The sequence below is a fragment of the Pollachius pollachius genome, assembly GCF_949987615.1.
Source record: "Pollachius pollachius genome assembly, chromosome: 9".
Taxonomy (NCBI): domain Eukaryota; kingdom Metazoa; phylum Chordata; class Actinopteri; order Gadiformes; family Gadidae; genus Pollachius; species Pollachius pollachius.
This window is the reverse complement of record NC_136942.1, coordinates 9,741,821-9,766,839: the sequence shown is the minus strand read 5'-3', so window position 1 is coordinate 9,766,839 and position 25,019 is coordinate 9,741,821. Positions and strand designations below refer to the sequence as shown.

Here is a 25,019-nt window from a genome sequence, read left to right as displayed (position 1 = left end):
GTGACAGTGTGTCATGTGACATGTGACGTCATTTTATTATCAACTTTGGTATGGTATCATTATAGAAATTAATTATCATACATTATTTATATGTGCACTTTAAAAGTTGATAAAAAAAGGGTGACTTCTAAAACATAAAAGGAATGTCCCAGCAGAGAAAGAAAAAACATCTTCAGTCATATTGTGTGAGAAACACGCCTGCAGTGAAATGGTTGTGCGCTCCATTACAACAAAAAAATGCAACCGACGAAGGAGTACATTGAAAAAGGAACAAGTGTGAAAATTGGTAGTACATCGATTAAAGTACAACGGAATGAAATAACCAGCAACATTTTTATCTCTGGAACGAAATAGCGAACAAAATTATAAAAAAATCCAGACTTGTATACTTTTCCATCCCAACATTCTTGGTGAAGACAATGTAAGAGTACATTGCAGGTAGTGTAAGACACATCAGGCTGCTTCTAATAAAAGCCAATTTCTAAATGACACACATGTGTTAGAATATGTGATACAAAACAAACCATATCTTTGCTGCACCTATACACTTTGGACACACACACACACACACGCACACGCACACGGTGCTCCGCGGGGCCCACCCTCACTCCTCTACGATGCGGGCCCCCCCGCTGCTCTGGATGATGCCGTACTCGATGGCCTTGTCCAGGCAGCTCTGCGCCGTCTTGGCGACGGGGTCCGGGATGCCGCTGTCGCCGCCCCCCTTGGCCAGCACGGAGAGGATCTCCAGGGCCTCGCTCTCCATCAGCGTCTCGGCCAGGCTCCGCTCGGCCGTCATCAGGTTGCGGGCGATGACCACGCCCCGGTGACGGAGGTCGCCCACCTCGCTGAGGAGCAGCGCCTGCAAGATCTCCAGCCAGTGGGTGGTCTGGGGGGGCAAGACGGAGGAAAGGTAAATATTAAATGGACTGCATTTATACAGCGCTTTTCTAAACAGTGGCCACACAAAGCGCTTAACAATAACCATTGATAATTAAAAAAGTAAACTGTTTCTTTGCCAGGGTGAAGGGTTGTGCAAACAGTGTGGCTCCGGACGCAAGTCCAGTGTGTTGATTACGAAGCCCTTTAATCGCTGCGACGGCCTCCGAGGGCTTCACCAATAAAACGGGCTTGACTTCCTTCCAATGCATTTTTTCTAATTTCCATAATCTCCCTGAGCCCCTGCCTCAGGCCACATGGGGGGCGGGGCTAGTGGTCACTGATGCGCTCACCGTGGCGGGGACACGGGCGCAGAGCTCCGGCTGCTCTGCGGTGAGCATGGCGAGGGTCCCGGCCGCGGCCCGCCTCAGCCTCTCGTCCTCCTCGCCGCTGTAGAGCACCAGCAGCTTCAGCCGGTCGTTCCCCGTCGCCAGGTAGAGCTGCTGCACCTGAGGAGCGCACACACACACGGGCACAGACACACAGACACACACACAGTGAGTGAGGAAACAGAAAGATCATTTAGGAGACATGAGTAGTGATGCCAACTCTGGGCATGGGCACACACACACACACACACACACACACACACACACACACACAGGGCAGAGCACCTGTGCACAAAACCGTGCATGTAGGTTGTGTTTACCTCTGTGCTGAGGACCATGTTACACATGCACTCGGTGGCGGCTGCACGGACCAGCTCGTGCTCCTCAAACATGTAGCCCTCCATTTTGGGCACAGCCTTCTCCTGGATCATTTTCTGTCTGGAAAACACAACACTATTCTATTATTTATGGTAATGGAATGGCCGCCTCTATTGCTGTGGTCCTGGAGGATAAAATTGGTATGCGAGGTCACTTTTGTGGAAATTTCACAATATAAATGTAATCATGAGTAATTCATTATGAATACATTTTATTATTGACCTGCAATGGGTATCGGACATTTTAACACTCTGTAAATGTGGATGTGGGAGTATTTAAAGCAAACCAAAAATGCTCAATCGAAGCAGATGTCTTAAAAACATTCAAGAGGGAAGTGAAAAAGGACACAATTTTTGTTCCTCCTTTCACATACAACCGCACGCTTGCAGCTGCGGGTACATGCGGGCATCTTGCCGTCCTGTAAGCGAAGAGCTCCCCCTAGTGGCTGACCTGAGACGCTCGCTGATGCCAGCCAGGTTGGTGAGCGCCATGAGAGCTTCGAAGTTCTGCAGCAGGGTGCACTCCAGACTCAGCAGGCTGATGAGGGGTCGGACTACCTCGTAGATCTAAAGACGAGACAGACATTGTTGTGTTATATTGTAATATTGAGAGAGAGAGAGAGAGAGAGAGAGAGAGAGAGAGAGAGAGAGAGAGAGAGAGGCAGAGAAAGGCAGAGAGGCAGGCAGAGAGATTTTAATAAATAAGTGAACAGAGAATTATCAATTAGGTGCCGTCCTTACCCGTTCTCCGGGAAAGGCGATCTCAGGGTTGGATGTGATGGTGATCTTGGCCAGAGCTTGTGCCGATTTGACCTTTCCTACCACCGTGTTCTCAGACGCCAGCGGTATCAGGGCCTGCGGAGCACCAAGGGGTCAGGGACGATACGTTACGTTTTGGCCTCAGGATTATCACCCGGGCAGTACAGTGCAGCCCCGGGGTCCGCCCTACCTTTCCTCCGCCCTGGGCCACCACGGCCCCTCGGTCCTGCTGACGATCCACCAACGCAAGGAAGGCCCTGAAGTGAGAAGGGACGGTTAGGAGAGTGGTCCCTAGACGAGACAAGATGTTCTGAGAACAGATGGCCGGAGAAGGGTTGTTCTGAGACAAGATGTTCTGAGAACAGTTCTCCTGAGAATAACTGTTCTGAGACAAGATGTTCTGTGGAACTCGGTTGCACAGAGAACACTCAAGTTGTGCTGAAACGATGAGTCAGTTCCTCGCTCGACAGACCATCGATGGATCACTTTGATGTTTGCTTTAGTCGTTAGGAAAAAACACCACATTCTGTTTTGTTTGCAGCTTCAGGAAAATGTTGTGTTTGATCCAGATGAAATACTCCATCACACTGGGTTTATTTTGCTTGGCACAGACAGAGCCATCCATTTCCGGGCGTTGACAGTGAGGTATTATCTCACTGCTTTATTTATGACACTTTCTTTGATAAACGACCCTGAAGCTCATTGAGAAGATAAGCGAGCAGCTGAAGCAACACTGAACCCGTCGTTGGTTACGGCCCTTTTCTCGGAGGGGGAGAGAGGTGTGGCTTACCTGGCGACGCACTCCCGGCAGGACTCGGTGAGCGCGGGGCTCTCGTGCCTCACCATGCACACCAGGGCGGACACCACGCCGGCCTCCAGAAGCTTCCCCAGCCTTTTCTCTACGTACGAGGCTTCGTCCTGACACAGGCGACACGGAGCATCATAACAGCAGCACGTTAGAGACAAGGAGACTGCATTTTAGTGGAACTTCAGGAAACGAAGACTACATCTAGGGAATTTAGCTTTTATCCAGAGAGACTTACAATAAGTACATTTGTCAGAAGAAGGTGAAACAACAATATCGCTACAGTAAAGATGTTCATAGAAGATAGAACCAAGTTTCAAGCTGTAACAATGGCTAGGTTAACTCATTCCCTGTATACAACAAAGATAGCTAGGATAAGATGCTAGGTATGCTTGGTACTTTTTTTAAGTGCAAGGACGTACAACATACAATAAGTGAGAACATTAAGTGCCAGGACGTACCACATACAATAAGTGAGAACATTAAGTGCCAGGACGTACCACATACAATAAGTGAGAACATTAAGTGCCAGGACGTACAACATACAATAAGTGAGAACATTAAGTGCCAGGACGTACAACATACAATAAGTGCGTACATTAAGTGCAAGGAGGTAAAACATAAAATAAGTGCGTATTAGGGGTGTGGGGGGAGGGGGTAAGGGCTAAGGCTATGCAGGGTCTAGGGGTGTACTCTGAATAGAAGAAAAAGACTATGCTATCTATAAGCTGGAGGGGTCGGGATAGTTTTTAAATGAGCACCTTGGGGTGCTCTTCAGGCACGTGCTGCTTTGCATATTTTGCCAGCTCCAACATTTGCGGGTCGGGCTTCTCCACGTCGTAGCTGTTGGTGCAGTTCACCAGTGTGGAGCCCACGGCGAACAGCACTGTCTTGTCCTCAGACTGCAGGAGCGAGGGGGGGAGTTATCAGACACGACGGTGGATCATATGCATCCCACAGGAGGAAAAGGAATATATTAGATGTTTTCATTAAATATATAATACATCAATGTACATTATGAATCAAACAAAGCCTTATTATTAAATTCAAGATTCAAGAGTTGAATTTGTCAGATGCACTGAACACTGAAATGGAAAGTAAGCACAGTATGAAAGTACATTAGTACAGTATTATGACATAATTTACAATACTGCAGTACTAGCAGATGGTAAGGTTAAACTTCAGACAATAAAGTCAAAAGTGTCCCGACTGTCTATGAATGAATGAATAATGAAAGAAAAACAAATTAGATTCAATTAATTCTTTCCTACGCTCCAAATTGAAACCAGATTTGTTCTCCAAATAAACGTTGCGAATGCATGTCACTCAAGTACCACTCAACTCAATCAAATACTGTTAACAAGCTCTTGCAATTTAACCAAACTGCAAAATGTCGCCTGCAAAATTCCCTAAATTGAATGTAAAATGAAGGACTAAAAACGTGAATGAGTAAAAAGGTGCATTAAAGAAAGAAACGGTGTCCGACCTTAGCGAGTTCGAACATAGCCCGCAGAGCGTTCCGGTCTCCAACGAGGTCCTCCTTCACGTCTGCGTCGAAGGTGAGGTACGCCAGGCCTTCCACGGACCAGCGGCGGGACGTCGCCGGGAGGGAGTCGTTACACAACCACCTGGAGACAGAGGAGGGAGTCGTTACATAACCACCTGGAGACAGAGGAGGGAGTCGTTACACAACCACCTGGAGACAGAGGAGGGAGTCGTTACACAACCACCTGGAGACAGAGGAGGGAGTCGTTACATAACCACCTGGAGACAGAGGAGGGAGTCGTTACACAACCACCTGGAGACAGAGGAGGGAGTCGTTACACAACCACCTGGAGACAGAGGAGGGAGTCGTTACACAACCACCTGGAGACAGAGGAGGGAGTCGTTACACAACCACCTGGGAGAGAGAGAAGTGAGTTGTTACACAACCACCCCGGAGAGAGAGAGAGACAGTCAGAAGGGAGTCGTTACACAACCACCTGGGAGAGAGAGAAGGGAGTCGTTACACAACCACCCCAGAGAGAGAGAGAGACAGTCAGAAGGGAGTTGTTACACAACCACCCCGGAGAGAGAGAGAGACAGTCAGAAGGGAGTTGTTACACAACCACCAGGGAGAGAGAGAAGGGAGTCGTTACACAACCACCAGGGAGAGAGAGACAGTCAGAAGGGAGTCGTTACACAACCACCTGGGAGAGAGAGAAGGGAGTTGTTACACAACCACCTGGGAGGGAGAGAGACAGTCAGAAGGGAGTTGTTACACAACCACCCCGCAGAGAGAGACAGTCAGAAGGGAGTTGTTACACAACCACCAGGGAGAGAGAGAGGAACAGTACCCTTAAAATCCCTGGACTCATGTCCTTTTTAATATACATGATATAATAAGATAAGGGAGTACTTTATTGATTTAGTTGATTAAAAATACACAGAAAATATGTTGATATGCACGGAAAGAATAGAAATGTGGATGAAAAATTAACATTATATAATGAGGTTATGGTCGGTATAGGAGTGAGTTAGTCAATCTTATTCCTGAATTGGAAATTAAACATCTCTATCCATCTCTAGACATTACTGAGAGTATTTGCTACATCACCATAGTCACGATATACACACACACACACACAATAGGAGGAGTACAAATGTGGATGCGAAGGGAATACAAATAAAGACCCAAACTGGGTCATGATGACCTACTTCCTGCACTGCTTGGCGAGCTTGACCGTGGACCCCTCTGCAAACTGCTTCATGCTGAAGTCTGTCCCTCCAGCAGAGCCCAGCTTGCACAGACCCTGCATAAAAACCATTCAATTAAGTCATGATGAATCATATAAATGATTCATTATTTTAATTATTAAAGTAAATAAGTAAAGATTAAATTTACCGATTACAACTCAAAATTTTAGATTAGATAGCTAAAACGTGTCTGCTTAATGTGAATAAATATAAATATAAAAAAATGGATAAAACTCAGATTAAAAAAGGGCAGGGCTTGATTACATACTTGAACTAAAAAACTAAAACCTTTTTATATCTAAACCTTAACACTGCTGTTACGTACCACCAGCGCCCTGACGCGTATGCGGTCGTTCTCGCTGTTCTTGTAGAGGTCCTTGAGCAGAGCCACCCCGTTGGGCGTGATGAACGACGCCCTCTTGGCCTTCCCCGAGGCGTGGATGAGCGCCTCCACCGCCACCTGCTGGTGGCTCACGTCCTTGGAGGCGCACAGGGCGATGACGGCATCCATCATGCCCGGGACCTCCAGGGCCTGGTTCCCTGTGTCGCTGGGCCCCTGCAGCAGTGTGGAGGCACTCTGGATCGCCCGCAGCTTGCTCTCCACGTCCGGCCGGTTGAAATGCTGCCTGATCGGAGAGGAAAAAAATCATTGCACTCCTGATCATCCCTGGAAGGAGGGGTCCCACACTCTTGTCCCTCTTCAAGATTTCTTCCTTGCTAATTAATAGTAGTTGTTTTCTCTTGCCCTCATGGGGGCTAGGGTCAGGGAGGTGTCATAAATATATGGCCTGTTAAGCCCTTTGAGACTGTACCTGTTATTAAGGGCTATACAAATACAATCTTCCAAAAGATTTACATTTACGGCATTAAGAAGATGCTTCTATCCAAAGCGACTTACACATTCACACACCGACGGCGGGGTCAAACGTGTAATGCGACAGCCAGCTCGTAGGGAGCAGTTTGGGTAAAATAAAAATATAGGACATTTAAAATGAATATTAAAAAGATCCATATTTGGCGCCAGTGTATCGATTCTCGTATCGCACGACGAAGGGTGACGATGTATCACCCTGACGATATATCACCCCCTATACCGGATCGATATTTTGTCCCACCCCTATTCATCAGTCTCCCCACTCACTGGACATAATCCTCGCAGAGCTTGCTGAAGTTCTCCCGCTCCTTGTCGCTCTTCAGGTCGTCGTACAGCTTGCTCAGCAGCACAGAGCAGCTCATGTTGGTGTTCTCCGTGAGCGCAGGACCGTGGTCGAGCTCAGGGACCGTCCCCGCCACCTCCAGGATCTGTTTCAGCCCTGCAGAGACAGACCAGCAACCGAGACCCCTCAGTGAAAAGGAGACTATTGATTCCACTAAAGGAATCCCTTGGATAGGTTGAAACAAATGCAGCCGTGAATGCATCTTTAAATTCAAACAACTTTCAGCGGACCCTTGTACTGGATATTTGAGACTTGGCATGTCTATTATCATTTGTCTTATTGTCTCTCTGTTGTCTCTAAATTGTATGCCGGGTCACATGTCTTTATACACCGTAATCCTCAGAACATGCAAAGGAAGTTCCTAACGTTGGTTAATCCTAATCCTAACGTGCGTGCCACTTGGGACTTGAGACTCAAGACTTTCCAAGGAAGCATGAACACAACTACCTCTCTCTAATGCAAACTTTTTTTGTTGTTTTCTTTTGTCTGTGTATATTATATTGTATCTGTATGTATTTTTTGCACTTCTATATTTGTTGAGGAGGCCATTTGATGGCCCTTAATGACTTCTACTCGTGCTGTGATGCGAGTAGAAGTCACAACACTTATTTGTCACAACTCAATATCAACAATCAACAATGTGCAATGTCAATTTGTACACTCATATAAAGAAACAACAACAAGACATTGAGTTAAAGCCTGCGTCTGGTGTTTCCTCCCGGAGGTGGAGGGGGGGCTCGTACCCTGGTCGATCACCCACAGTGTGACCGAGTTATCGGGGTTCTTCTGGCATTTGCGCGGCACTTGTTTCACCAGGAGGTTGATGGCGCTGTCCCGGCCCGGGCCGGACACGGCGGTGGCGGGCAGCATATCCAGCAGGTGGCGTAGCATGGAACGCAGTTCTCTGGACGGCTCTGCCAATCAGAGAACACCAACGCTCATCCACCAATCAGCAGCCATAAAACCCTTCAGCTCCTCCCCCATCTGGACAGGCAGCGAGGGCTTTGAGTTGGACTATGGAACCTTCCCTACCTAACATACGTGTAACAATCTGTGAGCATTCATCATGAGCTTTCATATGCAAAAATCATGTACTTATGCACCTATTGTAAGTCGTTTTGGATAAAAGCGTCTGCTAAATGCCCTAAATGTAAATGTGTGTAGCTTCTGTATGCCTTCTATATGTTTTATTAATTGATTTACATAATTGTTGTACGTTTTTGATAAAGTGTTCTAAATTGAGAACCACCATGTTAATCAGATATCCAGAAAGACTGAATGAATGTGAACGAGAATGTGCCAATTGAATGTGACTCCGGTCTCACCAGCTAGCATGGCCTCGTCCTTGCCTCTGAAGTCCTTCCTCATGTCCTCGGTCAGAGCCTCGAACATCACCTGCAGCAGGTGGCAGGCGGCCAGCGAGACGGCAGACGCCCCCGTTCCCATGACGCCACAGAGCTGCTGCATGCCCAGCTCGTTCACGATGGCCATGGTCTGGGAGGAGCGAGGGACAGCGAGACCTTTCGTTAATGCTCTGTACTGTATCTGGGCGGCAAGTAGCTCAGGAGGTAGAGCGGGTTTGCTGGTAACCGTAAGGTTGCTAGTTCGATCCCTGGCTCCTCCTAGCTTAATGTCGAGGTGTCCCTGAGCAAGACCCCTAACCTTAACTGCTCCCGACGAGCTGGCTTTGCCTTGCATGGTTTTTCACCGCCGTCGGTGTGTGAATGTGTGCATGAATTGGTGAATGTTAGGCAACACTCTAAAGCGCATTGAGTGGTCACTGGTTAGGAAAGCGCTATATGAATGCTAGATCGAACTAGCAACCTTCCGGTCTCCAGCCAACATGCTCTACCACCTGAGCCACATTCCGCCCACTCCTCTACCATTTCTATCCCAGTCTTCTCAGACCTTTCGTTCGAGACACTGTGTCGCTACGTAACGACCCACACACGCAGACGACTCACCCTGGACTGGTGTCCCGTGCACAGGCCAACCAGCGTGCGGAGCGCCGACAGCAGGATGTCATCTAGCTTGGACTCCAGCAGCCTCTGGATCAGCTTCACACCGTCATTACGGAAGATCTGCTCGGCGCCGGCGTCCTCCCGCGACAGCACCACCAGGTTCTGGGCCGCCTAGACGGTTCACAGGGTCATTGGTTTTGTTTGAGTCATTAATGGCCGTGAAATGGCCTCCTCAACAAGAGGTGTTCCGATACCGATTCAAGTATCGGAAATTCTTCCAATATTGGTAGTGGTATAACTCTATGCGCCAATCCGATACCATCACTTTACTAGCTCATTTACACAGGCAAAGAACCTCACAACATTATGGTGTTAAGCTGCGTTCGTTAATGGTCAGGGGTGGAAAGTCAGGAAGGGAAATGCTAAACACTAAACTCTTACTTTCTGTCGGTCCGAGTCGGTCGCCGACGCATCCAAGAGGAGGGAGAACATCTGCTGCACGCGTGCGTCCGTGGAGTTCATCTGCTTGGCCTACACAGAAATGAGGATCCCACCCCCCACAACGAGTGTTAGCTCCTGCAAGATTTCCTCCTCCTCCTCCTTCACCGCTCACTGCTCTGAGAAACACCTCCACACCTTCTGCTGGATCTGCGCTCCCAGCTCTCGCAGCAGGTCTTGGAAAGCTCTGTTCTTGGGCTCCAGTTGGGCACACTTCTGGGAGTCCTCGAAGGCTTGGTTCAGCTGACCCAGCTTCTGGCAGGCTTGGGCCCTCCGGAACCGGGCCTTGACGTCACCAGGGTCTGTGTCCAGGGCTGAGGAGGAGGAGGAAGACTCATGACTCCCTTGTTCAGCATCAACCCATATGCATTGATGTGGATGTACATGGGGTCTTGTATGTGTGGACTGAAAAAGAAGGTTTTGTGGGTACTCCTGCTATTAGGGAGTTGGTTGAATGCTCTGATTCTGAAGATAATTATACTAACATTTTTTAAAAATTATTAATAAGATCTTAATTTTTTAGGAAAGTGTTACTTTTTTGTCTGACCAACCGTTAGAAGCATCAGCCTCTGCCTTGGTGTAATCCTCCAGCTTGAGGTAGCATGCAGAGCGGTTCCGATACAGAACAGCCCTTTCAGCCTTGCAATCGCTGAGCTTTATCGCCTTGCTGTAACAACAGGCAGCACCCTTCATGTCCCCAGCCTTGAAAAGGGTGTTCCCCTCATCCTTCAGGGTCGCAGGGTCCTGGGTAAAGTTAAGAGGAAAGATGTCCATGCGGAGATTTGATCATTTAAAGGAAATCATCGTCAATCGTGCTGAATCCCATTTCTTCATTACCAGCATCTTGTATATTTAAGGAGATCTGATCGCTGATCTGAACCCATAGATCCACTCCATCTATGGTATGCAGTGCCTCACATAGCATGCTTTTGTGTGTTCTCCTTACCTTTTCCTTCTCTTTGTTGCTCATTTTTAATTCGATCAACGAAATATAAAACGGGGTAAAGAAGCAACAGTGCGTTTTTAGTGTTATTTAAAGATTACGTGGGGAAAAAACTTCTTATCACAACACCAGTTCCTGGTGGCTGGGAGCACGGTGATGACGTTTGACGGCAACCACGCCCACATCCTCCCTCATTACCGTAAAAGGCTTGAACGATGCGCACACGCTATAGGTGATGCGCACACACACACGCACGCACGCACGCACACACACACACACACACCTTTTCACGTGTCTCTGTGTAAAATGCAACATGTATTCTTGCAGTTCAATAAGTATGCAACATAATAATGGTTTTTCAACATTCTTTATTAATATGTTTGGATATACGGATGGCTAAATATTTCTTGTTCAGTCGAATCCAAGGACAGAGTGAAAACACACACACGCACGCACGCACGCACGCACGCGCGCGCGCACACACACACACACACACACAAACGGCACTCATTTCTGAGTCCAAGAAATGACTCTTTGGGAAAGTAGGCTACACAACAGTAAAAGGCATCGCATTTCTTGAAGGAATGTGGATTCGTTGACGTCTGGTTTCAGGTGGGTTTCAGGTGTTCACGTGTGTTTAGTGTCTGGGTTACCAAGCCCCTGAGGGACCAGGACCATCCTGTTCCCCTCTGTCAGTCCCGCATGGCAACTGAGACCTCACTCAGAAGAGTGAAGGGCAGATATCCTATTACCTCTTATTGTTATCAAATAGTGGTATTGTTTGATAACCCCAATAATAACTCCAATGTTGTGAATTGTATAAAATTAAATATATATCATATAATGATGAGAAAAAGGTGGTAGTAACAATTATAAAAATAATTATAACATACGATATATGTAAATAAATGAATAGATATATATTTATCTTTAATTGATATAGCCCATTTCACATTACATAATTATTATACGCTTTTGCTTTTTCGATAAACCAAGGCAAGGGCATCCGCATAACTCTTACATCATCCACAAATGGCAGGTAAACCCAATCAGCAGAATATTAGGACAGAGAATCACCAAAGCCACACAGCCATACAGGCAAAGAAAGACTTATAAAGGAATAAGTCTGGCTATGAAATACAATTCTTTGAGAGACGGGTGTTGGCCTGCATTCCTTCGGACCACGACCACTAGTTTGCCTTCAAGGCCAACAGATCCACATACGACACCATCACGTCAGAGCTCGACAGCTCTCCCCTACCTAGAGATGCCTAAAACCTACGTCAGGAGGCTGTTGGTCGAAAAGAGCTTGGCGTTTAACTCTATGGACTCTAAACAAACTTCTCAACAAACTGCAGACCCTTGTTCAATCAATAACTCTCTCACGAGGGACCCCAGCATGTCAGGCTGGACTGTCCAACCTCCTCCACCATCGCCCTCCACACTGGCGTCCCACAAGGCAATGCCCGCACTCTCCCCACCCCCGCCAGCTCCAACACAAATCTGCAGACAACATGAGCATAGCAGGTCTGATATTGAATAATAACCCAACAGCCTAGAGCGATCGGAGGTTCAGTCGCTGTCTGCAAGGCGCAGGAAACAGGACCTGGACTTCAACACAACCAAAAAATAAAGAAATCCTTATCGACTTCAGGGAAAACAACAAATAAACCCACTGCACTGGACTTTGGATCCATGGTGAGGAGGAGGAGGTTCAGCGGGTTACCACATTCAACTTCCTGGGAGTCCGATACATCTGAGGACTTGACCTGGGGCTTGAACACCTCCCGCCTGGTCAAGCACAGCCGGCAGCCGCCTCTTTTATCTGAGGACCCTGAGGCGCAACAGGCTCCCCTGAATAACAGCTGATCAGCTTCTACCGCTGCACCACCGAGAGCATCCAGGTGCACTGTTGTTCAGTCTGGTTCTGTAGCTCCACCGAGGCACACAGCAAAGGCATGCAGTGGATAGTTCAATCTATATTATATAACTGTTGCTAGTGCAAGGGACATGACTGTCATTGTTCAGGTTAATTGTATTTTTTCTGACTTTCGATGGCTATTTATTATAATATGATGAAGGAATATTCATTATATTTGACATTTATTCTTGTTTCATGCTGCTAAATGGATGAATTATGCAGAACTAAGTTTCTTTGTGGTTTATCATGCAAAGACAATGCAAACCTAATCAAATCTAAAGGAATTTCTAAACTCTGGAATTTCAATACCTATACATACAGTATGTGGTGGTCACATACTTACACTACACTGTAGACTTCTTGTTAATAATCAAGCGGACTACAGTGTTTGGTTTGGCCCTATCTGCTGTAATCTAACCTCATTCACAAGCGTTACATGCCACAGTAGAATGCGTGGGACGGGATGCTCCAAATGAGCGTTATGGGCGGGACTTTAAATTACACGGGTTTAGCGGTGAGAGGCGAGAGTGACCAACATCCGGTAGTTTGATAACCGTTTCCGTGACAGGTTTCGGATGTTGCTTCGTCCAGTATTTACGTGTTATATTTTATGTATTTTAATGCTTCAAATATCTCTATTTGTTTTCCTTGACGTTTTTCCTCTGCTAATTCTTGTAATATTCTAATTTCTCTTACTCCGTGGACTTTCAACCGGCGTACCCAGCTCCCAGGAAATAAAAGACCGGAAGTTGCGTGGCGGTAGACCAGTATAACGCCAAATGGCACGTTCCTCTCCGCGCCTAAGTCTAATCACACACCGACTCGTCCGTTCCCACAAGGCTTTGCTGTTCAGTCCTCCTCAGCTCTAGCTAGCGCCTCGTCTCTCTCTCTGTTTAATTCATTTGCTGATCTGCCATTGGGCTGAAATGGCGTAGCTTTACCCATGTACCTCCCCTCCTACCTGGGACCAACACACCCGGATCCCGATGAACACAATCGGATAACCACAGGACAAAACGAGCGATCCCAGATGAAAGTGTGCTAAGGTAAGGTGTACGGGGCAGCTAGCCACGTAGCTAAAGTTGTGGTGGCTGCTACCAGAATGCTAATGTTGACATTGGCTGCGTTCTTGAACGTGTTTTACGCGGCTGTCCGTCACGTCAGTCTGCCGGATAGTGTGTTCAAGAGTGGAGGACTTGAGCAGGATCGTGTGTGTGTGTGGACCAGCTCCTGGGAGGGATGGACGTGTTGATCCCGGTAGCAGGACCACTAAGTTGTGATGGGTGGGAGGGGAGGTAGCTCCACGTAACTGGGTCTGGTCCACAGCTGACTGGACTGTCTCCTAGGTCTGTGTCTGAGGTCTGTCCTCCGAGGTCTGTCCTCCGAGGTTTGTGTCCCGAGGTCTGTGTCTGAGAGTCTGGGTCCGAGGTCTGGGTCCGAGGTCTGTGTCCGAGGGTCTTGGTCCGAGGTCTGTGTCCAAGTCGGGTGTTACTGTGATTTGTGTTGGAGGATCAAAGCAGCTGTCACAATCACGGATAAGTGTTGGGTTGCATGTTTTTTATCAGATGGTCTCCACTAGCTTACCCTCTTTAGGGAGAGGGTGCATTGATGTAACTCGTTGGGAAGCGTTGCTCAATAGTTGAATAGTCTACTTTGTGTTGCTTTGAGTGCAATCGATCCAGACACAGTGGCTCGTCTGGGGTTTGTCAGGAGAGCTGACATGCATGTTTTCATCTGTACATATACACGGTCCATAAACTCAGTTCCTCTGTTTGACAGTTTTTTTTATGACTGTTTTTTTGAAACCTTGCACATTGTTGCTATCCATGTGTGGTTTCAACTGAAGCGATTTTACTTTGTGAAGCTTACACGGCCGCCTGCAGAACATGGATCGGATTAAGATTATGCAGGCTTTACATGGAGAGAGGGAGTGAGAGAAGGGGAAACACCTGTTCCAGGGATGTGGGAGAATCCGGTCCCAAAGGGCGCAGTCTGGTTGTTACAGAGTGAAGTAGCAGCAGTCCCTTGGTAGGGTGTTGTGGGCGGGGTCGTGTGTGTCTGTTTAGGACACGTCGAATAAGGAAGTACATGGCAAGCGTTCATTCATCTCTACCGTCGCTCCTGGCAATGACCCCGGGCCGGACACGACCCTCACTTGTCAAGGGATCGCGGTTAAATATATAATCTACACACTCAGACTTTATATTATAGATAGATCACTTTTTGTTCAGTGAATTATGAGTACAGACAATGCTTGCTATTAAAAGTGCTTGCTTATAATATACTGTATATTGTATATAAAGTATATCACATATAGTGTGTATTATTTATTATTAATGTGTAATATTTAATAGATATATTGTTTATATTGTTTATTATTACTAGTACTTCAATGCCTGTATTATAAGGTCATATTATTATATTACACCACGGCATGCAAACAATGTTAAAATATAACCGCAAGCGGTGATTAACGGGTCCGAGCAAAATTAACAGTCAAGAACACACGAATGGAAGATATATAAATATAACATATAATTGTCATATTTAAGGAAAGATGTTCCACTTATAAACCTAAACTGCAGCCTCATTCACATGGTCAAAATGTCTATTGATAAGCGCACAACATCCAGAAAACTCAAAGCACACATTTCTCAAGCGAATTAAGGGCTTTCTTCAATACCTGAAAAATCTTTGAAATTCTGGGAAAATTAAACATTTGTAGTCAAGAACACTAACGGAAGAAATATAAATATGACAGTTAATTATGAAGGAAAAATGGTTAATGAAGAAGTTCCCCTTAATGCCATACTGTGTCTTGGCAGTCCGATTCTTGGAAACTAATGAGCCGGAATGTTGATTGCCTGATGATTTCGGGTGCTGTTCAATGTTGTGTTTCTTAAATGAGTGGCAATGACAAGAATGTCATGTTCAGCTTGTTCATAATGCTCTAATCAGGATTCAAACTCTCAACCTAATGATCACCAGTACACGGCATTATCCAATTGAGCCACTGACATTCCTGAACTGCATGAAGCCTCATTCAGATCGTGAAAATGTCGATTGATAAGCACACAACATCAAGAAAACTCCAAGCACACATTTCACAAGAGAATTAAGGGCTTTCTTAAAAGAGTACAGATCTGAAAATTTGCACTGTTAATGGTATCCACCTAATGATAGCCGTATGGTAGTTATACAATAACTAAATGGTCAAATAGGCAAAAATGGGTTGAGACTGTGGACGTTTGGCTTTTCTATGAAATTGTGGGAAAAGTAAACATTTTTAGAGCAGAAGACTAGGGTGAAAAAGATGCATCTGATTTTAGAGATTAATATGATGAAAGAATTTTGAGACCAGGTCAATCTAGTAGGGAGAAATAAGGCTAGTTCATATTTTTTTAAATAGCGCCACCTTTGGGTGCAGTACCACAATTTGGGTTTATGGGTATTGGTATCCACCTAATAATAGTCGTATGTTTTTTTTATACAATAACAAAATGGTCATTTAAGAAAAATGGGCTAACTGCTCCAACTTTATTGGCCAATATTGCTCAAATGGAACTAAATAAAACAAATTCTGTTTGATGTTTTTTGTGGGGCTTGGTCTAAAGATTTTATGTGGCGATTTTGGTGAATTTTTGATTATTTTTGTAGCCTGTGAATCTTTTTATCATGCTTAGCTTTAATATGAAATTGTGGGAAAAGTAAACATTTTTACGGCATAAGGTTTTATAAATGCATCTGATTCTAGAGATTAATATTCTGAAAGAATTTTGAGTCCAGGTCAATCTGGTGAGGAGAAATAAGCCTAATTCATGATTTTTTACAATAGCGCCACCTTTGGGTCCTAAATTTGGGTTTATGGGTAGTGGGGGTTATTGGTAACCATACCTGAACATTTCAAGAGTTTTCGACTTAAGGTATAGGCTGCAGTATGACTTTTACAGAATTTGAGGGGAAAAGCGTTACAGCGTTACAGAAACAATAGGGGACCAAGCAGCTTCGCTGCTCGGACCCCTAATAATTCCATACAACAGTGGGGAGTAATTACATTTACCTACTTGCCCACTATCTTTATCTTTTGCAATCAAAGCCAAGGCAAAGAGAAACTTGCAACTGCTGATTCTTTGCATGTCTCTACTGACACAAAAAGGCCTTTTCATCCAGACAACTGGGTGGCCTTGAGGCAACTTTTATAGGGAGCTAAAGAAACACGCCGGCTCTCTCTCTCCACACTGCCTGGAAGTGAGCAAGAGTCGGTTACAGCTGCACTAGAAGATAAGACGCTCTTCTGGGATTCAAAGCAGAGTAGAGAAGCTCAGATGGACTCACAACCATGCCCACCATTCTAACCAGACAGTAGGCTCCCTGTTTAAGCCCCGCCCTCCCTGCCCCCCATCCTGCACTCTAAAAGGTGGAACCTCTTTCAAGCAATCGCTAGCCTAATTTCCTAATGCCATCCATCCCGTCTTTCTGTCACTACCGCTACAAGTCTGCTGTGCCGTTCCCTCAGATCTCGGGGGAGAAAGCTGGGGGCAATACGTATGAGCCACCAAACTGTTGGTAACAGTGGTTCATGTGTTCAGAGAGAGTGAGAGAGAGAGTGAGAGAGAGAGAGAGAGAGGGGTTCAGGTTTTTTTGCCTCCCTGTGCTGAATTCTGCTTGTGTTTCCTTCCCGCGTGGTGTCCTGTAAGCAGCTGCTGTGAAGCAGGTCGTACGCGTCGTGACGTCGTCTGGGGTGAAAGATGAAGCTGAGGAAACAGGTGACCGTGTGCGGCGGCGCCATATTCTGCGTGGCGGTCTTCTCGCTCTACCTCATGCTGGACAGGGTCCAACATGACCCCGCCAGGCGACAAAATGGAGGAAACTTCCCCAGAGTAAGTGCATCTGGTGCTGCTGTCTCTGTAATGGCATCGATACCTAATGGGATGCTATTTTTAAAGCACTTTTTTGGTTTTACCTTTTTTTTCTTTTTCTCGGGTTGCGTGTGGTAGAGACTATAACGGCAGATCTTGAGCTGTGAACAATGAGGTTATTTTAATACCTGGACAGTGGAAGGGTAGACAAGTAGATGCATCCAATAAGGCACAACCGTGAATCTTCCAGTGGTTATACAAACTGCACCACAAGTAGGAGGACTGCACCACAAGTGGACGATTTCCTTCGGTTTGCATCAAAGCAAAACACTCCTGGCCTTAGTTGTTGATTTCATATTTTTGAATAAATCATGTTTCCTTAAATAGCGCCCACTTATATCCCACTGTAGCCTCTGAGGCATTGTACTGCTTTAGTAAGCCATCATTATGGAAATTAACTGAGTAGACACTGCAGTGTTATTTAGTTCAGTTTTTCCATTAGACTGTGCTGAAATATTAAGATTTTCGTGACTCTGCAAGCGTTGCATTTTTTCTTCAGTGAAAGCACGCATTATAGTCTTGATAATTTAATGGGTTTTAAAGGCTTTCATTATTAAATATATCCCGCTACTTAAACGCACCGCAGTAGGGAAACGTGGACCTGCATTCATCGCCTACGTCTCTAAATGTGTAACACTATGTCTATATATAACGTGGGGTTGTATTTTTACTACTCCAGAGTCAGATCTCTGTGCTGCAGAACCGGATAGAACAGCTGGAGCAGCTGCTGGAGGAGAACCACCAGATCATCAGCCACATAAAAGACTCTGTGATGGAGCTCACGGACACGGGCGCCGTGTCGCCCAGCGGCCACCTACCCTTCCGCAGTGCCAACGGCTCCTGGGTGCTGCCCTTCGACGGACGGCCCTCCTTTGTCGCCGTCAAGTCCCAGGACTGCCAGGTCGCCGTGGACAACCACGGACAGAGTGACCTCCAGGTGAGCGTGTCCGAAATGGAACGAAACCGGGGTTGCGGTCAGGGCTCTCTGCAGACTCTTCTCAAGAGCAGTATCAAAGGTCAGGTGCACACAAAGACGTGGAGGGCGTATCGCCCTCCTGTCAAACTCTTATCCAAGCTGTCTTTGTTGTGTACGGGGAGGGGTTGAACTAGCAATTGTTAGTGCTTGCTACTTGTTTCTATGAACATCCTTACTGTACAAACAGCGATATATTGTTGTTTCTCTTTCTTATGATAAATGGTGAATGTTAAATGTTGGTAATTCTACTTTGTTTCTTCATATTGCACGGCTGTTTCTTTAAAATACCCCGACCACACCCTTATGGGGAGAAGTTCAACTCCAGGCCACCCAAGTCACTTACAGAGTCATGCATGTGCAACCAGCAGTGCAAGGTGTGCTCGGCCCCGTGGGTGACGTGTGTTTCCCTTTCAGATGCTGGATGTGTACTCCCTGCTGAAGTTCGACAACCCCGACGGCGGCGTGTGGAAGCAGGGCTTCGACATCACGTACGAGCCAGAGGAGTGGGACAAGGAGCCTCTGCAGGTGTTCGTCGTCCCCCACTCGCATAACGACCCCGGTGAGTTCTCCCGGTCGCTCATACCCACCACGGGGAGGGCTCCAGGTTCAACTAATTAACTAATCAACCCTTATATTAAATAGGGATACACTGAAATAGTAACCAAAAAATGACACACGGTGATCATACCAGTCCTTGCAAAGTTGAGTTAAGGAAATGACCAGAGAAGAGTAGGAGACATCTCCTCTGGTGCCAAAGACGGCCTGCTCCCGATGGGTTCATTCTTCCTGTGGTCTATTGAACTGCCGTTGTCTCCGAAATGATTTACATGCTGTTTGCACGCTACAAGTCTGTATGTCAGCTGTAGGCACACACACAGGATGGTGTTGTTACATTCTCTGTGTCTATTCAATTGAAATAACTTTTTATTGAAGTGTATCATGTTGACTTTGACTTCTGCTCCTGGTTGTAAAATCCAGTCTCACATAAGCGAGACAGAATGTGTGTCTGGTCTGTCTAGTAACTGCAAATAGTGCTATGCTAAATATTCAATAGTCATCCTGAAGTCTTTAGTCCTCTTCGTTATACATTTATTTTTTGCCATCTAATGTGACAGCCATCAACTACAGCTTTATACATTTTCTTTATTGCTTTATCAGAAAACCAATGCACAAACTTTGTACATTTTATTTTATTTTTCCACACATGAATCAACAACAAAATAAAGCATTTGTGACTGACACGTGTCAATCTGCAGTACATTTAGTTATTCGCTGTCTGTAGTAAAGCGCAAAAGAAACACATGCATAAAACGGTGCACGCCATCAACAGCCAATCAAAGCCCACCCTTTGTGTCCATGTGACAGGATGGATCAAGACGTTTGACAAGTACTTCCTGGAGCAGACACAGCACATCCTGAACAACATGGTGCTGAAACTTGGGGAAGACCCCCGCCGGAGGTTCATCTGGTCGGAGATCTCCTACTTCTCCAAGTGGTGGGAGGGCGCGGACAAGCAGAAAAGGGAGGCCACACGCAAGTGGGTCCCAGGAGCGTCCGCGCTAGCGTTGTTTCTGAGTTGTTCCCAATACTGCTATTGATACCGATACCGATACCAGTCGGAAATTCCTATGATACTGCCTAAAATGCATTATCAGGGAATCAGCAAGTACGCAAGTCTATGCGCCGATCCGATACCATCACGCGACTAGCTCATTTTCTACACAGGCAGGTAACACCGCAAACACAGCAGGGTTAAGCTGCGTGTGCTAATGGTCAGAGGTTTAAAGGCGGAATGGGAAGCGGTATGCGACCTACGTGCGTTAGAGCCAAGTCGGAAAAACATGGATGCTCACGCTTAACTAGAAGAATACAAATATATTATTCTAATTATATATTCGGATATGTAAATGATCTAGTTCTGAAAAAAAAATAATAATTTCACTAAGTGAACCGACTATACATTGCCGGCATCATAAGAAAACCGAAAGTGCTATTAACAGTTACAATGCTAGATGCTGTATCGGTATATACTCGGTATCGGCCGATATTCAAGTTCCGGAATAGGAACCAGTATCAGGAAGGAAAAAATTGTATCAGAACATCTCTATTCCTCGCCCTACCATGATTCTCTTACACTCCTCTGGTTTCCATATCCAAATGGCCCACAGATAAAACATACAAAACGATTGGGTGTCTTCCTCTTTCGTCTCTCCACACAAATGAGTGTCTGTGTTGTTGCTATTTTATTTGTATCTATCATTATTTGTGTTAATGATACGATTTTCCTTTAGTTGAGAGGGAAAGTGCTTTGTTTCCAAAGCTGCTAGCGAATGAAGGAAGTGAACATAAATTTGTTGAAGTTCTTTAAAAATGCTTCACATTTGTTTTTGTATTTTCTGAAGCTCTGTGACCTTATCCTGAATTAGTGCAGACAACACGTAGTAGTAGCAAGTAAGCTGCTTTTCTTTCTGCCTTAAGTATCTGTAGATGGATTTAAGAACCCGGGGATGTTCCTAGAATAGGTCATCTCCTTAACACGGGTCTCAATGGCCACCACACCCTTTTCCAGTTAATTAGGGGATTATATTTTCTTGCTGTACTGAGGGCCGGGACGTCCTGAAATGGGGCCCGTGCAGCCCTTTGAGACTGTGATTATAACTGATTAAGGGCTAATCAAACATAATGACTTGAAAATTGAGTTGCCACCTTGTTGTCCAAATGTTCCTCCGACAGACTGGTGAAGTCGGGCCAGCTGGAGATCGTTACTGGCGGATGGGTGATGACAGACGAGGCAAACGCGCATTACTTTGCCATGCTAGACCAGCTCATCGAAGGACACCAGTGGCTGGAGACCAATCTGGGTATGGCCCTCGCGTATGGCTTTTCAATATCGCTGCGGCGCAATCGTTTTCCCACGCCGCTTCCTGTAGCTATACATTCATCAGCCTGTGCTGTGCAAATCAGCTTTTCCGTGGAATATTATGATTGTATATCGTTGTGATCTAAATGTGTCCCTCCCTGAGTCATACGTCTTGAGTAGCAACTGTAAGGAAATGCATGTTCTCAGTTTGTGTACGTTTTACCTTACATTGCGACCTAGGTGTGAAACCCCAGTCAGGGTGGGCCATCGACCCCTTCGGCCACAGCGCTACCATGGCCTACCTGCTGAAGAAGGCCAACCTGACCAGCATGCTGATCCAGAGGGTCCATTACTCCATCAAGAAACACTTTTCTTCAACGCGCAGCCTGGAGTTTATGTGGAGGCAGTCCTGGGGTGAGTGGCTCCCTGAGGCTGGCTCCCTAACCCTAACCCTAACCCTACACAACACAGCCCTGGCCCTAAGCCTAACCCTAACCCTAACCCTAACCCTACACAACACAGCCCTGGCCCTAACCCTAACCCTACACAACACAGCCCTGGCCCTAAGCCTAACCCCGAGGTTAAACGCTGCAGCCCAGCAACGATAATTTGACAAGAAGGGCCGTGGATAGTTGGTGAGAGGCATTCGATCATCTCCAAGCATGTGTTGTTGAGGGCATTCATGCCAACCTCCCTTGGAACACTTTTCCCAGTCCCAGTTCAGTAACACTTGCTTTGTGGCACCAAATACGAAGCACCAATTGGAAGATTTAGTGTGGCAATATTCATAGTGCCGTTTTAAAATGATAAACCCGGTCACACACTAAATAGTGACGGATGCCCGGCGCAGATCCGGTTTGTTCATCCTGTTCTGCCTCCTGTCACAGCCCCCCTTTTAATTAAATGCGGGGGCTCCTACACTCAGACTGCTCCAGGGAGCGCTGAAGCCATATCACTCCTCAGCTGCCACGATTACCCCGGTCATAAACTGCTGTTCAAACCCCACTCCGACATCTACTTTCTCATCGCTGTCATTAGAGCTACTTTACCTCCGAAAGCCGGTGTCACTCTGTGTCATCATCACGGATGGCCTTTTTGCCAGGGAGATATCAGTGTTTCATCGGTCCCCTTCTCCCTGAGCATTAGCGTGACAGGAGCAAGTGAGCTGTCGTGTTGCTTCACCCACGATTGTATGGAAACGGAGAATCGGTTCTTGCTTTTGACCTAAACGTAATAAGTAATTCTAAAATAAGTCACATTTTCGTGCATCTTATTTTGTCTGTTTGAATCCAGGTGTCCCGACCTAACTGCGTGAGAGCCAAATTGCAGAACGATCAGTTGTACAAACATGAAAGAAAGGGTTGCAATGGAATTAGTCTTAAGGGGGGGGGGGGGGTTTAAAACGACTCATTATGCCGCTAGCTGGGGTTAATTGTTTACTGGTCAAGGTATTGGGTGTCGATTGCGCTCCACCTTCCTAATGGTGAGTCATTCCCTTCTGCAACGCGGTGCGTTTTGGCCGACGCAGAACCAGCCTAGCCCCTTAAAGTCCTTCTAGAAAGAACGGACATGTCGAAGGACATGCAGCGCTTCAGACGTTTCTATTGTTTGTTTTATAACATGAAGATAACTTGTTAGTAACGGCGTGACACAAGAAGGTTAAGACATTGATATCCATTTTAACTCTGATTTATTACAGGAAAATTGTATAAGTTACACTTAACAGGTGCCGTAGAGCGCCCCCTAAGGCATGGGAGTAACAATGCATTCTGTTGACTATCCATTGCGTACTTAAGTTTCCAACTACATGGCTTGAATTTTTCTTCCCGCTTCTTATCTCCCCGATTACCCCGTCACTCGACAGACGAATTTCAGGTCGAGCTAATTCTCCGAAGCCACAAAAACTTTTCACTTCAACGTTCATCTATTTATTTTCCACTTTCTTCTTCTCTCCCACCCCGCAGACAAATCGTCGGACTCTGACATCTTCTGCCACATGATGCCCTTCTACAGCTACGACGTGCCCCATACCTGCGGGCCTGACCCCAAGGTGTGCTGCCAGTTCGACTTCAAGAGGCTACCGGGGGGCCGGGTCAACTGCCCCTGGAAGGTGCCCCCCAAGGCCGTGGTGGAGGCCAATGTAGAGGAGAGGTGAGCAGGGCTTCTGTTGGGGCCGTTTGCGCCGTAGCCTTGTTGGGAGACTGTCCTGACGACGTTCATACTTGTGTTGCGTAATAAATATCGGCCTGGCCTCGGCTGGGCAGTCATTGACTTCCAAATATGGGCGCGGAATTCACATTGTCGAAAAAACTCAATTTTTATTGACTGTGTTTGTGTGTGTGTGTGTGTGTGAAAATAGTACTTGGGATTGTGTAGCGTTTTATCCTTGCTATCTTTGTTGTCTACAGGGAAGTGGTTAGTGCTTGGCAGTTGGTTCTATGAACATCCTTACTGCACCAACAGCGATATATTGTTTCTCTTTCTTCTGACAAAGAAGACTTATTGTAAGTTGTTTTGGATTAAAGCGTCTGCTAAATGTAACTCTAAATGGCTGAGCACAGTGCTTCTTGTTCATCATAGAGAGAGAGTCCCTCCCCTTAGTGAAGATTGTTGTCTTCCAACGGGTATGAAGAAACAACGATCGGCAGAGTGAAACTTAATGTGAACCCACAATATTGAAGAAGTCTGACTGAGTGAGCCCCTATGGTTAAAAGTCACATGAGGAGTAGGCAAATATTGGTGGTGATCTTGCAGCATTTCCTTCATGTAAGATATGTTAGAGGTGTGATTTTGTCGATGCACTAGGTGGACCTAGTCTGTGTTTGTATTTATTTACATATTTATGCAAAATATTGTCCGTTGCTACAGCTACACACACACACACACACACACACACACACACACACACACACACACACACACACACACACACACAGCACTTACGCATGCGTTGGTTGAAGTACTATTCGGGGAAACTTCACAATATTGCAAAACCATTACTAATGCATTTCACCTAGCTGTCTCCCTCCCGTTGTTTCGTCTGATTGCCTGCAGTGGCAAACTTGACCTTTTAACACAATGGATGAATCGCTTGAATGAAAAGTATTTTCTCTGCAAAAGTAATACAATATTAATACTGGATAGCTAAACACCAAAAGAATGTGAATGCAGCGAAGGGGAGTCTCAAGTCCCCGAGCACTTCATGAAGGACAAATGATCAACACTTTGCTGGAGTTGTTCCGACCGATGAAAGTTCTTCTCGTCCAACGTGTTGTGTCGGATGAAGGGTTTGAAGCGTGTGGATATACTCAGAGTCGGAGGGGCCTGCCAGCGCACACATCATGCTGTTACAGTTAGAGGAACAGCAGGGGACCAAAACAAAATGAACACATCGGGGCCTCCCAGATACCAGGAAGCAAAACTTTCCTCACTTTCTGCTGAATGCGTTTTCGCTCGAGGCCCGCTTCCTACCAGATGGGCTGATACAAAAACATGTGCGAGCTGCCAGGAATCCTCTCGGTACGAAAGAATTTAAAGTCAATCTTGACCTGAAAAGATTCACAGACTGTTGTTAGGTACAGCACTGAGCTATTGCATCTGCTGTGGAGGACCAGGAAGCTGCCAAACTATTGGAGAATTGAGTCCAAGCGTTATTCACTATGAGAATGTAAGGCGGTGAATGTTGACCATGTTTTATTAAGGTGACTGTCGCTTTTTCTGCAGGGTTTATTGATGTGCAGGGTTTTTTTTATTTTGGAGGAAGCCCAGACTCTGCTGTC

The 25,019-nt window shown here is 46.1% G+C and overlaps 2 protein-coding genes across 3 annotated transcripts in view; one reads left to right on the top strand and one right to left on the bottom strand.

The window, feature by feature from the left end:
* Positions 1 to 98: 98 nt before the first annotated feature.
* unc45a (unc-45 myosin chaperone A) lies at positions 99 to 10,702 on the bottom strand. The gene is made up of 19 exons (XM_079743991.1): positions 10,568 to 10,702; positions 10,173 to 10,365; positions 9,760 to 9,935; positions 9,565 to 9,654; positions 9,127 to 9,294; positions 8,488 to 8,656; positions 7,906 to 8,076; positions 7,087 to 7,258; positions 6,271 to 6,571; positions 5,907 to 6,001; positions 4,696 to 4,837; positions 3,971 to 4,111; positions 3,195 to 3,322; positions 2,595 to 2,661; positions 2,387 to 2,500; positions 2,097 to 2,212; positions 1,589 to 1,706; positions 1,233 to 1,388; positions 99 to 889 (listed from the first exon to the last, which is right to left on the bottom strand). Exons 1-19 carry the CDS (start codon positions 10,589 to 10,591, stop codon positions 605 to 607), a joined length of 2,826 nt encoding a protein of 941 aa, XP_079600117.1. The 5' UTR covers positions 10,592 to 10,702; the 3' UTR covers positions 99 to 604.
* A 2,641-nt stretch (positions 10,703 to 13,343) lies between these two features.
* man2a2 (mannosidase, alpha, class 2A, member 2) overlaps positions 13,344 to 25,019 on the top strand; it is a 35,715-nt gene continuing 24,039 nt past the window's right edge. Inside the window, exons 1-8 of one of the 2 annotated variants that reach the window (XM_079743411.1) lie at positions 13,344 to 13,531; positions 17,186 to 17,365; positions 18,084 to 18,341; positions 18,795 to 18,939; positions 19,746 to 19,917; positions 21,114 to 21,241; positions 21,481 to 21,654; positions 23,205 to 23,391. In XM_079743411.1, coding sequence (XP_079599537.1) covers positions 17,234 to 17,365; positions 18,084 to 18,341; positions 18,795 to 18,939; positions 19,746 to 19,917; positions 21,114 to 21,241; positions 21,481 to 21,654; positions 23,205 to 23,391 — 1,196 coding nt within the window. In that variant the 5' untranslated portion in view covers positions 13,344 to 13,531; positions 17,186 to 17,233. Of the gene's footprint in view, positions 13,532 to 17,182; positions 17,366 to 18,083; positions 18,342 to 18,794; positions 18,940 to 19,745; positions 19,918 to 21,113; positions 21,242 to 21,480; positions 21,655 to 23,204; positions 23,392 to 25,019 lie in introns of both variants that reach the window. The other variant, XM_079743412.1, reaches the window with a different exon arrangement.

What these genes read in the sequence shown, in the direction of transcription:
- unc45a (XM_079743991.1), bottom strand. Translation starts at nt 10,591, where the DNA reads ATGAGCAACAAAGAGAAGGAAAAG. An exon ending in ACTGTGGGTGATCGACCAGG is followed by an intron (nt 7,259 to 7,905) that starts GTACGAGCCCCC and finishes CTGTCTCTGCAG; the next exon opens with GGCTGAAACAGATCCTGGAG. An exon ending in GCGCCCGTGTCCCCGCCACG is followed by an intron (nt 890 to 1,232) that starts GTGAGCGCATCA and finishes TTGCCCCCCCAG; the next exon opens with ACCACCCACTGGCTGGAGAT.